This window comes from Chiloscyllium plagiosum, unplaced genomic scaffold (assembly GCF_037043375.1).
Source record: "Chiloscyllium plagiosum isolate Xiang-an unplaced genomic scaffold, Cpla_swu_hap1 HiC_scaffold_5, whole genome shotgun sequence".
In the NCBI taxonomy this organism is placed as follows: Eukaryota; Metazoa; Chordata; class Chondrichthyes; order Orectolobiformes; family Hemiscylliidae; genus Chiloscyllium; species Chiloscyllium plagiosum.
In genome coordinates, this window is record NW_028270143.1 from 119,379,999 (window position 1) to 119,394,857 (window position 14,859).

A 14,859-nucleotide genomic window follows, 5' to 3' on the forward strand; every position below is an offset into this window, starting at 1 on the left:
TGGAGTGGATAGGTGGAAAAGGAGCTAGGCAGGTCGGACAAGTCCGGACAAGTCATGGGGACAGTGCTGAGCTGGAAGTTTGAAACTAGGATGAGGTGGGGGAAGGGGAAATGAGGAAGCTGTTGAAGTCCACATTGATGCCCTGGGGTTGAAGTGTTCCGAGGCGGAAGATGAGGCGTTCTTCCTCCAGGCGTCTGGTGGTGAGGGAGTGGCGGTGAAGGAGGCCCAGGACCTCCATGTCCTCGGCAGAGTGGGAGGGGGAGTTGAAATGTTGGGCCACGGGGCGGTGTGGTTGATTGGTGCGGGTGTCCCAGAGATGTTCCCTAAAGCGCTCTGCTAGGAGGCGCCCAGTCTCCCCAATGTAGAGGAGACTGCATCGGGAGCAACGGATACAATAAATGATATTGGTGGATGTGCAGGTAAAACATTGTGAGTGTGTTTCTTGGTCATCTTTAGAGTAGCATTGTTACTTTTTCAGTACTTTCTGACCAATACTGTCACTTTTCAAACTTCTGTAGAGCACAGTGCTAAATGGAAAATGCATGCAAAGAGTTAGCATGCGTTTTTTCTTGCACAAAGCACTTTTTTTTTAATTAGTTCCTGTTTGGACACTACACCCAGGAAAAATCAGCCCCAGTACTTTCCTTTATTCCATTTTGACATCTTTATAAAATGTCCTTAAAGTTTGAACACGTCACAGGCAAAACAAGGGTTTGCTCTGAACTGAAACAGAAGAAATTACACCAAACTCGTTAATAACCAGAACGTATCGGACTAGGAGTGTGCCGGTTGATAAAGTATTCCAGGCTATCAAGAGGTCCTTGTCAATGTACAAACACACATTAAGTAATCAAAATGTAATGCAGGAGGTATACACAACAGTGTTATATTTTACATACAGAGTAAGTCACTTAACTCATAATACAACTTTGCCTTAAATAAAACTTGCCTTCTCACTCACACCCTCAACTGAGTATTGGACATTGTGGTATTTGAGGAGAAAATGACTCAAAATTGAATCAACTGTTGATTGAACAAGTCCATTTACATTGAGGCAAATAAATGGAAAAAACTATAATATCTGTAAATATAAATGTGTTAATAACAGGAAACTTTGCGGTGTTTGAGGTATATATTTTTTGCCTGTTTAGCGAAAATGCCACTTAAAACAAAGTTTGCTGAATTAACATTGGTGTTGTAGCCTTTTGGGAGGCATTGAGCCAGAAGTTAATGTGTTGAAGTCATCCTCCAAAACCCTTTGAGCTCAGAGCTAGGCTGACACTCCAGTGGAGTGTGGAGATGCTGCCCTTCAGCTGAGACACTGAATCTCTCAGATGCATAACAGAGGTTACCTTGGCACTACAAAGAAGAGTACCAGAGTTCTTTCTAACATCATTTATTCCTCAAACAAAATAAAAAAATAGGTGATGTGCTCAATTTGTTGTTTTTGATTAGCCTTCTTTCTACAGTTATAGAGTCATAGAGATGTACAGCAAGGAAACAGACCCTTAGGTCCAACTCATCCATGCTGACCAGATATCCCAACCCAACCTTGTCCCACCTGCCAGCACCTGGCCCATATCCCTCCTGTTACATCAAAGATAACATTTCAAAAAGTGCTTCATTGGCTATAAAAAGCCCAAGGTTGTGAAAGGTGCTATGCAAATACAATTTAACCAGGAGTGAGGCGAGAGAGGAATCCTGAGAACCAGCCAATTGAAATCCTGATCCAACTAGAGAAAAGGCTTTCGCTCCTGGAAAGATACAGACTTGTCAAGATTCATCTGTTTGGAAGATGAAAAATGAATCACAACAGCAGGGAATTGGGAAGGCTGCTTCTGACCTCTGGGTGCACCTGCTTTAGTGACAGCCTGAGGGAAATCCCCTCTACAACGCCTACTATGCCAGGGTCAGACAGGCTCAAGGTCTGGCCAGAGCCACGGGTAGCCACAGAATGCGGTGCAGGCTTCCCGAATGTCAATGTTTATAGCCAAACATGCAAGATTTCAGCTGGCTGTGAATGGTCATAGAGTTTGTAACATTAAACTAGTTGAGAAACTTCACTAGGACAGGAGTACCACACTAAAAGTGAGGAACACCAATGATCAAGGAACACCTCGAGCTGAGAAGTTGCTACTTGTCATTCTTTATACAGTACAAGTAGAATGTTGGATTATTGCCATTTCTACTGAGTTTATGTAACATTGGCAAATGCAATCGTGACACAGATCTCAAAACACATGATGCTTTACAGCTCTGTAGTATTATCGGGAAAGTTGATCCCACCTTCTTTCCTCATATTATTTCGTTTTGTACTTTTCAAATGTATACCTACCTCCCTTGCGAAAGCTATTCAGTTCTTTTCCCAACAGTGCCTCTGTTAGTGCATTCCACACGCTGACAACTGGCAGATTAAACAAATCTCTCTTAACCTTTCCCCCAGTTCCTTTCGATCTTCAGTGAATTTACCTCACCATTATCTGAGTCACTTGGGTGCTCCTTCACCAGTGGGCAGTTAGGCAGCAGAAATCGGACACATTTTTACTGAGTGGAGATGCAGAAGAAAGTCTACTTCTAGCCTTGGAAGAACCTTCAGCAGCTACATTTCAAGGATCATTACAGCACAGAAGGCCATTCAGCCCATTGTGTCCATCCTGGCTCTTCCAAACAGTAACTTACATACTGCCACTCCCCTGCCTTCTCCACATGTCCCTCCTCCTCAAATTGTTTAGAGACATTTGACCTTACAGAGGTATATAAAAAGAGAGGCATAGATAAGGTAGATAGCCGACAGCTTTTCCCCAGGTGAGTCTAAAACTAGAGGGCATAGATTTAAGGTGAGAGGAGAGAGATACAAAAGAGTCCAAGGGGGCAATTTTTCACACAGAGGGTGGTCAGTGTCTGGAACAAGCTGCCCAAAGGTAATGATGGAAGCGAGCACAAATTTCGTCATTTCACACAAGTCCATGGATGGGACAGGTATGGAGGGATATGGACCACAGGCAAATGGAACTAGTTAAATTGTGAAAGTTGGGTGGCATGCCCAAGTTGGTCCGAAGGACCTGTTTCCATGCTGCAGACCTCCATGACTCAAAGCAGAAACATTGACGGTGCTGAAGGTGACCACTCTGCCTATCGTGCCTGTGCCAGCCGGAAAAGAAACCACTCAACCTAGTCCCATTTCTCAGCTCTTGATCCGTCTGCCTGAAGTGGTGTTACCAGTGGACAATGACACACAGCGGGGGTGCCTACCCTGATGTTTGTCTGCTAATGCCAAATCCTCAGTTACAATCAGCAAACTGAGCTGAGGGAGCCTTTTCCAAAAGCAGCATTCTTGTGAAGTGGGCATTGCTGGTGAGAGATTTTGTGTCTGCACTCCTAGCTGCCCCTAATACTGCTGAGTGGCTTGGTGAGCCAATTCACAGAGGAGATAAGAACCCACCTTTTTGGTGGCTGAAGTCACATAGAGGTTGGACTGGGTGCGAACAACTAGCTTCTCTCCCTGGAGCTCATTAACAAACAGCTTGAATCGTTTTGTTGATAACAATCTGACAGCTTCATGGTCACGTTTACTGATACCAGCCAAATTAATCTTCAAACGGAGTTTAAATTCTCAAGCTGTCATTGCGGGATTTGAACTCACATTCCCTGGATCCTTCCTCAGTAACATAAACCCACAACAAAAGTGGACTGGAACCTGGAACCTTCTTAGACGGTCAGGCTCTGTGGGGCAGCAGGCAATGCATTTAAGTGTAGGATGTAAAGTGAACTCTATTTTTGATCACTGTCTGAACTCTGAAAGCAGATTAAAGCCTTCCAAACTTTACAGGGGTGGTCTAAGTCCAATTTTGGATCATTGTGTTGTTTGCAGATGGCAGCTGCCATTGTGGAAGCTAACAGGCAAGGTACGCGCCATCACTGATGTGCAGTGGCAGGTTGTACAAGACTCCAGGATCAACCTCCCTGCAGTATTTAACAAACAATAAGTCAATGACTAGTAAACAATATGTATTGTAGAGTATTAATGGACACTGATTCTCACAAAGGAATGCTCACGGGTCCTCTTCCGTCTACCATCTGTTGTGTGACTTGGACGGCCTGTTTGTTTGATCGCAGGAGAGCCCGAAGATTCTGCATTTCTGGAGCCGGAGGATTAGATATTAAGCCTGATTACTTGTATCCAGTGTCAGGAGGAATCTAATATTGGCAACTTTAGACACTGCTCTCCTTACAGGCTCAAGGAAATGAAAAAGAAGAAATTGATAAACCCAGGGCTTAGCATTGTGAACAACTGTTTTTCGCATCATTTTCCTGAAAGAACAAATTGATTTAAAAAATCCCTTCTGGCAGAAATGCTGAGGTTTGTATGGAGATCCTTCGGAATTAAAAAGCAGCTTTCGATATTTGCTGAACCAATAGTTTTTATTCCCAAAGTCCATGAAAAGATCAGTCTTTGCTTGCATTCTGTGAGCATTTAGAATCCAACTCCTACAGCGTGGAATCAGGCCATTCGGCCCATCAGGTGCACATCAACCCTCCATAGAGCATCCCACCCAGACAGCACCCCCTCACCATCCCTGTAACCCTGCATTTCCCATGGATGACTCACCTAGCCTGCACATCCCTGGACACTACGGGCAATTTAGCACGGCCAATCCACCCTGACCTGCACATCTTTGGACTGTGGGAGGTAACCGGAGCACCCGAAGGAAACCCACGCAGACACGGGGAGAATCTGCAAACTCCACACAGACCGTCGGCTGAGGCTGGAATCGAACCCGGATCCCTGGCACTATCAGGCAACAGTGCTAACCACTGAGTAACTGCGCCGTAGGTATTAACCATTTATCATTAGGTATACGCAATATGTAAGTGACTGTCTATCTGCTTTTGAAGCAAGAACTTCCAAATAATCATAATGCAATATGAATATGTGACCACAAAGGAAATCATCTAATATAACAAAATAAAATGACTGTGTTTTTATTTAGTGTTTAAAATAACATCTTAGAACAAGGTGTGGAAGTGCCAGTGTTGGACTGGTGTGGACAAAGGAGAAAGTGAGGACTGCAGATGCTGGAGATCAGAATTGAGGGTGTGGTGCTGGAAAAGCATAGCTGGTCAGGCAGCCTGTGAGGAGGAGAATCGACGTTTTGAGCATAAGCCCTTCATCAGGAAAGACACGGAGGCTTTGTTGAGAAAGTTTACCAGGATGCTGCGTGGACTAGAGGGCTTGTCTTATGAAGACAGGTTGACTAAGCTCAGACTTTTCTCTCTGGAGAGGAGGAGGAAGAGAGGGGACCTGATTGAGGTGTACAAGGTAATGAGAGGCATGGAGAGAATCAATAGCCAGAGACTTTCCCCCAGAGCAGGACTGACTGGCACGAAGGGTCATAGTTTTAAGATATTAGGAGGAAGGTATAGAGGAGACGTCAGAGGTAGGTTCTTTACGCAGAGAGTTGAGAATGCATGGAATGCGTTGCCAGCTGTGGTGGTGGAAGCAGAGTCATTAGGGATATTTAAGCGACTGCTGGACATGTACATCGACAGCAGTGAATTGAGGGGTGCGTAGGTTAGGTTATTTTATTTTAGATTAGGAATAATCCTGGGCACAACATCATGGGTTGGAGGGCTGTTCTGTGCTGTACTTTCCTACTTTCTATGTTCTAATGAGGACAAAGTCAAGTGCCATTATCTCTCTGCATATAAATTCTGTGCGCTTCCCTCCACTTCACCTGATGAAGGAGCAGTGCTCCAAAAGCTCACGATTTCAAATAAACCTGTTGGACTGTAACCTGGTACTGTGTGACTTCTGACATCATAGAACAATATGGTAAATGAGGCTCGCTGGCACATTGTTCTGTGACTGCCCTTTGACCGAACTATCAAATTAGTTCAACACTCAAATATTTATCTCATTACCTTTTGAAAATTACAATTGAGTTGTTTCCCCTGCTTCAGGACATACATTGCATATCATAATTTGCCGTGTGAAAAGATTCACCCCATCTCTCCTCTCGTTCTTTTGCTTATATTTGCTCCCTATGCTGACAGGCTGTTTCATGTAGACATCACGATTGCTTTTCCAAAGTGTATCACAAGTGGCTGGTGCACCCACAACCACGTCCAACAGGGCATCAGGTCAGTGGATCGTGTCAGTGCTGTAAACTTCAACATTTGGTTCAAATCTCAGTTCTATCCAGTGCAAATGAACAAATCAGCGAGGTCAGTGCATCTTTGAGGGTCAGCTTGTCTTAAAGAGGAATTTGTACAAGACACAGCACTGCGATGGTTACACCATTAAATTCTATGGCACATTTCTGCCCCCACCCATTTCCACACTGTTCACAATGGGAAATCTGGCCTGGAGACAATTAACAAAACGTCCCTCACCCCAGGAGCAGTACATAGCCCAGAAAAACAAGGAGATTTTTTAAAGAATTATATAAAGTGGGGACTAAAATGAGGCAAAATTGGAAATAAAAGTAAAGCACAAGAGAGGATCTATCTTGTCAGCACATAATCAAATTAATACATGCCATACATCTGCATATATTCGTATTAACCATTTATCATTACGTATCCACATATACTGTACAATACATCCCATAGTTCATAGCTGAATCTAACAGCACGTATCTTATTGGAGCACATATCTAAACATAATTTGTCAAAGTATTTCTGTCATCTCATCATCATTTAACTTTGCATATCCTATGCCAGTCAGTAAATAATATCTCATACAGTGAAAGCATATATCTAATAACCATGTCACCAGATACCTGGAAACACCTTAAAGCAGTTCTGTCTGCTGTATGTCAATACATACCTGCATGTATCTTACACAGGACATCTCGGCACAGAATGTACATCCACATGTAAGCAGATACAACATAGCTCTGCACCATCTGATGTATGTATGTCTGTGCATATCCGCCTACATCTCATGATTTCTACTTGGTTTAACCAGGTTTGGCTGCTCTGCTTTCAGCTGTTTCTTTCTGTTCCACCTCTTGCTTTTTCCTCAGGTACAGATTCTGAAGGTGCTCGTCTGGCTCAATCCCACTCTCACGGAGCTCGCCCATGACTTTCTCCAATGCTTTCAAAGTTCTGGCATTCTTCACTTTCCGCCCGGCGATGTACTGAGTAAACTCTGCAAAGTTCAGCAGCTTGCAGGTGTCCACGTGGCAGAGATTGTGATACTGCTTGGCTTTGTCCAAGGCTGGGAAGAAAGTGATCCCAGACATCCTCTCCAGGTCCTGGAGGTCTAACTGATATTCAGACAATTGGTGGTCAAAGCCAATTGGACTGTTGGGCACAACGAAGGCTCCCAGTGCCAACAATTCAGAGGGCGCCTTGCCCTTCTGAACGAGAACGATTTTGTACAGATGTGTTGGTACAGCAACTTCATTCTTCCCTATCACCTAAATGTAAAGACAGAGATACAATGATAAGTCTCAGAAATCGATGAAACATTGAACATTTAAAAGGAAAACCAGAGAGGCCTGATAAACTATAATAAATAGAAAATGGCTGGAAATCACAGGGCAAGAAAGCTTTACAGAAGTTAAACCACTTCTTCCTCTTCCATTTTTTGATCAAGCTAATTTCTTGATTTTATCTCACCCAATTATCAGTCCTCTCACACAAATACTGGACATGGCTCAGAGTAAAACCTAACTTGAGGGACTTGGGTATGCCAGCTGTGCTTTGTTCATTTTTGTCATGAGGCAAAAGTGAGGACTGCAGATGTTGGAAATCAGAGTCTAGATTAGAGTGGTGCTGGAAAAGCACAGCAGGTCAGGCAGCATCCGAGGAGGAGGAAAATCGACACTTCAGGCAAAAGTCCTTCATCAGGAATGAGGGGCTTCCTGATGAAGGGCTTTTTCCCAAAACATCGATTTTCCTGCTCCTCGGATGCTGCCTGACCAGCTGTGCTTTTCCAGCACCACTCTAATCTAGACTCTGTTTTTGTCAAGAGGCTGAGGTGCAGGCTTTTATTCCTCGCAACTTAATCCATGGCAACAGCCCATTTATGAACCGACTAAAAGGGCTCACTGCTTTGCATTGTCACCCGATTAGAAAGCTGATAGTTCTCATCCCTTGAACACTTCAGAGCTGTACTGAGTGGGTAGCAGGGGCTGTGTTTCAGGTGAGGCTCTATATGGAGACACCATTTGCTCTCTCAGACGTGCTGTTCCAAGATCAGGAGACTTCACAGACTCCCTACAGTGTGGAAAGAATGAGAGGTGACCTTATAGAATCATACAACATGTTTAGAGATGTTTGACAGGGTTGGACAGGTTGTACAAGAGTCGAAGGCCAGAGGGTACAATCTCAGAATAAGGGACGGGCCAGTTTGGACAGAGATGAGAAGGAATTTCTTCTTTCATATGGTAATGAATCTATAGAATTCTTTAATGCAGAACGCTGTACAGGCTGGGTCGTTAAGTTTATTCAACACAGAGTTAAATAGATTTTTAATTGGTAAGGGAAACAAGGGTTATGGTGAAAAGGCAGGAAAGTGGAGTTGTGGATTATCAGTGAATGGCACAGTAGATTTGATGGACCAAATGCCCTTTGTCTGCTCCTACATCTTATGATCTAAATGCTAGCTGACTCAGCCATGCCCAGTTCCCCTCTGAGGAATTAAATAAAGACATAACGTTTGGGCAAGCAGGCAGACTTTAAAGTGTGCCTTAAGGAAAATGAGGCAGGGAGCTATACACGGGGTATTCCAAAGCTTGGAGATGGGGCAACTGAAGGTTTGTCTGCCAACAGTGGAGCACCAAGAACCCGGAATGCACAGAAGGCCAAAGTTAAATGAGCCCGGATACCTTGGAGGATTGCTGGGCTACAATAGATAGTGAGTAATGAATACATGCAGGAATCTGAAACAAGGATGAGAACTTTAAAATCAAGATGTGGCTAGATTGGGAGACAATTGTAGGTCAGCAAGTGATCGGAAGGTGATGGCCTAGTGGCATCATCACTGTAATGTTAATCCAAAAACCCAGGTAATGTTCTGGGCACCCAGGTTCCAACCCCGCCATTGCAGATGGTAGAATTCGAATTCAATAAAAAAAACAGGAATTAAGAGTCTAGTGATGACCATGAATCCACTATCAGTTGTTGGAAAACTCCATCTGGTTCATTAATGTCCTTTCGGGAAGGAAATCTGCAGTACTTACCTGGTCTGTCCTACATTTTACTCAGACCTACAGCGATGTGGTTGACTCTTAACTGCCCTTTGGGCAATTAGGGATGGGCAATAAATACTGGCCCAGCCAGAGACACTCTCATCCCATGAATGAATAAAGAAAAAAACAAGCACACAGGTGAAAGGTGATTGGGACTTGCTGCTTGAGTTAAACTTGAGTTAAAACACAAACCAAGAGAGGTTTCCATGATCCTACGTTTATGCAGGAAACCAGCTCCAATAGTTGGGTCCACCTGTAACTAAGGTAAGACAGGATTTCAACAGGGATGCGCTGAGACAGGGATGAGGTTGGGCAACATTTTAGACATGGTAATAGTCCTAATGATAGCACTAACATGAGGTTGAAAGCTCATCTTGGGATCCACTTTGATATTAAGGTAGGGAATAGACTGGTTTAATCTCATTCTGTTGGCCCCACACCATGGGAGTACACTCGCTTCTGTGTCCAATTTCTCATGTGAGATTTGATAGCCAGTGCAATATTTGAGGCAGGTTTATCTACATCAGAGACAGGAGGAGGCCTCTTAGTGCCTTGAGCCTGATCTAACATTCAAGCAGATCATGGTCGATCAACTCCACACATCCAACTTTGTCTCACATTCTACAACACTTTAAATGTTTTAAAATTAAAATCTGATTTAGTATCACTTCATCATATAATACATTTCGATCAGGATAAGTGACTCCAAGAGTGTAGGTGGATAGTCAAGATTAAAGTTACAAAAAAAAACACTACCTGCTTTTCTTAAATCTTCAATTACTACTTAGTAGTTCAGGAGAAAGCTTCTAAACCTTATCTCAAGTGGGAGACAGTGAGTTGGACATTTATAAGAGACTCTGCTTTCTACAGCTATTATACATGTAATTTGAGCTGATCTGAATGACAGCTAGATAGATCTGATAATCAGGTTACTGGTGGTGCCTTATTGAGGGGAAGTTCATGGCTATAATAATGTCTTTACATCACTCTAATTATTCAGTTAAATGGCAATTCAATTGATATCAACAGATTCCCTGTCACAGGAGATGACAACAGGCAGCCTCTGGATGAGATGTGCTCCGCTGGAACAGAATTAGTAATGCCCAAGCTGTCAAAATCGACACAGCTTTCCTTCAACAATGTGTACCTGAGAACACAGCTGAGTTCAAAACATGAAACAACACAGCTACAAGAAGAAATAGTCCCATAGTCAAAATGCCCAGTGGGTGGGTGCAGACATGATGGGGTGATTGGCCACCAGCCGCACTGTAGGAGTTCTGAGATTCTACGGATGTGAGAAAGTCCAATGAGGCTATCCCATTTATACTCATCTGGAACGGAGTATTTTTATCCCTCAACCGATATCACTAAAAGCAGGCTTTCTGGTTTTCAACATGTTGCTGTTTGCAAAGTGATTGCCATATTTCCTACACCAACAACAACACTTCAGAAGTGGTTCATTGGCCATATACGGGTTTTGCAGTGTCTAAGAGATTATGAAAGTTGCTACATATAAATGTGCATGTACTTTCATTAGACAGCTTCATGATTTGTATCGCCGATATGTTTTCCTGTCTTTGCCTACTCACTGGCGTATTATTTCTGGGGCAGTTCATTAATAAATACTTGTCTCCAGTCATAATGGAGATTCCCCTTCCCAAAGTTGGGATACAGTGGGGACCAGGAACGTGCAGCTTTTTGCAGGGGAACCCCTGCCCAAATAGGGAAGTTGGAATTCATTCAAGAAGCAAACTGAAGTAGTCAAGTAACCAAACATAGAAATCTACACAACTAAAGCAATGGGGCAAGCAGACGTCAGTGGTGATTTGTGTGAAATATTTGAAATACCATAGTATTTTTAAATGCACTTTCGGTACTGCTAAAACATTCAAAGCACACTGAATCACATTATAATGATCAGAACAATACTCGGCTACCTACAAAACCCATGGTACAAAGCTTGGGGTCGTGACAACAACAACAACTGGCATTTATCTAGCACCTCTAACAAAACCATCCAAGGTGCTTCACAGGGCAAAACAAAATAGGACAATGAGCCAATTTAAATATGAGTGGGTGGTGTTCATCTGAATGGTAAATGAAGCGTCTGGGTCAACTTCCTCTAAACAGATGATGGAGTTCACTGGGCACCAAACGTTAACTCGGATTTCTCTCCACACGTGCTGCCAGACCCGCTGAGCTTTTCCAGGAACTTCTGTTTTTGTTTCTGATTTACAGCAGCCACACTCCTTTCGGTTTTTACTCAAACAGTGAAGCTCTGCATTCAGAAAGTAAACCCTTCCTTGTAAATGTAAATCAGGTGCCCAGCAGAGTGAATTATCTGAAATAGCATTACATTGCCAAGATGAGGCGAGTGGGTCATTGTGCTAGGAAATGAGGTGCCTGAATTGTGGGGGAGTGTGATTAGTCAGGGAGCCTCATCCGTGCCATTATCCAGTGAATTAGAAAGGGTTGGGCTGATTGAAAGCATCAGGCTCACCTGTGATGAATATAGTTTTTAAACAGCTTTCAGTGTTAGCGGTCTGCTTTTGCAATTCTCTTCCCAAAAAGGTACCTTGAAGATGTTAGCTCGTGTGGAGCTGCAACTATCTAACTCAATGTTGTAAACAGAAGAGAAAATCTAGCTAGTTTATGTTTCCCAGTCAGGGGAAATCAGGTATTGCAATGCGATTTGCCGGTGGGCACCAGTTACTCTGCTGGACCCTTAGTGCTGTCTTAAGTTACAGAGGTACGAGTAATTATTACAATGAAGACACAAGAGTAACAAACAACAACAAGGAGAGAGAATGAGCAAGCAAACAAACATAAAAGAGTGACGGTCTGCCAGAGAAGAACAGTGATGTAGTGTGACAGAAAATAAGGACTGAGCAAAATGTCCCATCAAACTAAATGACAAGTCAAAGCGATTCTTTTGGTTATATGTGAGTGTAAATTCTAAAATTAGAATAACTGGGCTGGGCAAAGCAAGCTGATTCCAGCATTTTATTTATTTCGTTCTACAAAATCTGCAGTGAATGATGGCCGACTCCAATAGGCCAGGATATACCAGCATAAGATATGTCTGCTGCCACCTACCTTCACAGTCTAACCATAAGATGCAGGAACAGAAGTAGGCCATTTGGCCCGTCGGGTTCGCTGTGCAATTCAGTGACATCAATGCTGATCTGATCATTCTCAACTCCCGTTCCTGCCTTTTCCCTACATCCTTTGATTCTTTCACACTTAGAAATCTGTCCATCTCAGCTGTGAACACACTGAATGACCCCGCCTCTACAATCCTCTGCAGTAAAGAATTCCACACATTCACAAACCTCTGGGAGAAACCATTCCTCCTCATCTCTGTCTTTAATAAGTGCCTCTTTACTCTGAGATTAACACCTCTTGGTTGAGACCATCTCACAAGTGGAAGCAACATCTCCACATGTACCCTATCAAGCTCCCCAAGCATTTTATATGTCTCAATAAGGTCACCTCTTAATCTTCTAAACTGGTACAGTCCAACCTACTCAATCTCTCCTTTTAAGAAAATCTCACTACACCCAGGAGTAGCCTCCTGAACCTTCTCGGGACTGCCTGCCGGTAAGACCCGTCCATTTTGCCTTAGGTAAGAGGATCAAAACTGCTCACAGTATTCCTGGTCTGAGAAGTGCCTTGTATAGTTTTACCAAGACCTCTCTAGTTTTATGTTCTATTCCCTCTGAAATAAAAACCAGCATTCCATTTGCCTTCCCTATTTACTGCTTAACTTGGATGCTATTTTGTGATTCTTGCACTAAGACTTCCAAATCCCTCTGTGCTATAGCTTTCTGCAGTCTTTCCCCATTTAAATAATTTTCAGCTTTCCTGGCCTTCCTGTCAAAGTGCATAAACTCACATTTTACCACATTATATTCCATCTGCCAAATGTAACCTGTCCATATCCCTCAGTAGAATCTTTGGGTCCTCCTCACTACTTGCCTTCCCACTTATTTCTGTGTAATCTGCAAACTTGGTGAGAATTAATTCACTTCTCTTATCCAAATCTTTGATATAGATTGTAAGGAACTGTGGCCCAAGGACTGAACCCTGTGCCACTCCGTTAGTTACAGGTGGACAATGCCTTCTTTATTCCGACTCTCCGTCTTCTATTATTTGGCCAATCCTCTATCCATGCTAATATGCTGTCCCCAATACCACGGGCCCATCTTATTAAGGAGAGTTATGCGCAGTTTCTTATTGGATGCCTTTTGGAAATTTGCCAACATTCATCCAGATTGCCAGTCCCATTATAATATTAAGGGCAAGTCAGTCTGCAAATAGGCCATAATGGGAAGGTGGCAGCCCTGTTGTTAGACTGTTAACCCCGACACGGAGGTAGTATTCCAGGAACCTGGGTTTGAATCTCATCACCGCAGCCATGGAAATTTCTTTGTTTTCAACTGGTTGTTTTGAACACAATAGTTTGAACAGCCCCTGTTGATAACGATAAAAAGTGCATGTGCAGGATCAGCTTCATGCCTCCCACCCTCAGCAGCCAATTTCTATATGATGTTCATTTGTGTTCTCTGTACACGCCATCACAGAGAAAGGTCAGGACGCTCATGGAATTTAGACATCTTTAGAGAGGACCTTGCCACTAACTTGAGAACGAGTAGACCATTCAGCCCCTTGTGTCTGCTGTGCCAGTCACTTGGATTGTCTGATCCCGAGCTTGACTCTACTGAACTAATTCTGTATCCAAGACGGACCAAATGATTTCATTAAATTCTGCTTTCTCTCCACAGATGCCACCAGACCTGCTGAGTTTTTCCAGCAATCTCTGTTTTTGTTGTAAATGATTTATCAATCTCAGCTGTGAAATTTCCAACTGACCTCGACCTCATCAGTCTCTCGTGGGAGAGACAGCTCCAGATTTCCATTATCCTTTGTACGAAGAAAGTGCTTCATAGAATGTCTACAGTATGGACGCGATTCCTGATGAAGGGTGATGAAGGGCTTTTGCCTAATACGATGCTTTTCCTGCTCCTCAGATGCTGCCTGACCTGCTGTGCTTTTCCAGCACCACTCTAATCTAAACTCTGGTTTCCAGCACCTGCAGTCCTCACTTCTGCCTACGGTGTGGACGCAGGCCGTTCGGCCCATCGAGCCCACTCCAACACTCTGAACAGCATCCTAGCCCAGCCCAGCCCCTTACCTATCCCTATATCCCTGCATTTCCCATGGCTTTGGACTGGGGGAGGAAACCGCAGCACCCAGAGAAAACCCAGGCAGAGAGTGTGCAAACTCCACACGGACGGTTGCCCGAGGCTGAAATCGAGCCTGCCGCTGTGAGGCAGTGGTGTTGATCACTGAGCCAACAGGCTGCCCCTTTCATGACAGCATCTCGGGGGGGGCTTAGTTCCAACTTTAAGCTTAGTTCCAACCTTAACGCTAATTTTAACTAAAGTCAGTCTTACTCTTAATGTTAAAGAGCAATTGGAAAGCTATGGAACGAGAGTGCATTCAATGAAAAACAAATTTATCCACACATTAGGAAAACAGAATGCAGGCTCCCAATTAGCAGAAGCATCCTGGCACAGTATCAGTTACAATATAATTAACTTGAAACCTCTAGTCATCACTAATACCATGTGCATTTTCTAATAGTGCTCTATGACAC

General features: G+C 43.5%; 1 protein-coding gene across 1 annotated transcript in view; it reads right to left on the reverse strand.

Annotated features, from left to right (window-relative positions):
- Positions 1 to 280: 280 nt before the first annotated feature.
- exog (exo/endonuclease G) overlaps positions 281 to 14,859 on the reverse strand; it is a 52,919-nt gene continuing 38,340 nt past the window's right edge. Inside the window, exon 6 of the mRNA XM_043690785.2 lies at positions 281 to 7,424. Coding sequence (XP_043546720.2) covers positions 6,963 to 7,424 — 462 coding nt within the window. The 3' untranslated portion in view covers positions 281 to 6,962. The remainder of the gene's footprint in view (positions 7,425 to 14,859) is intronic.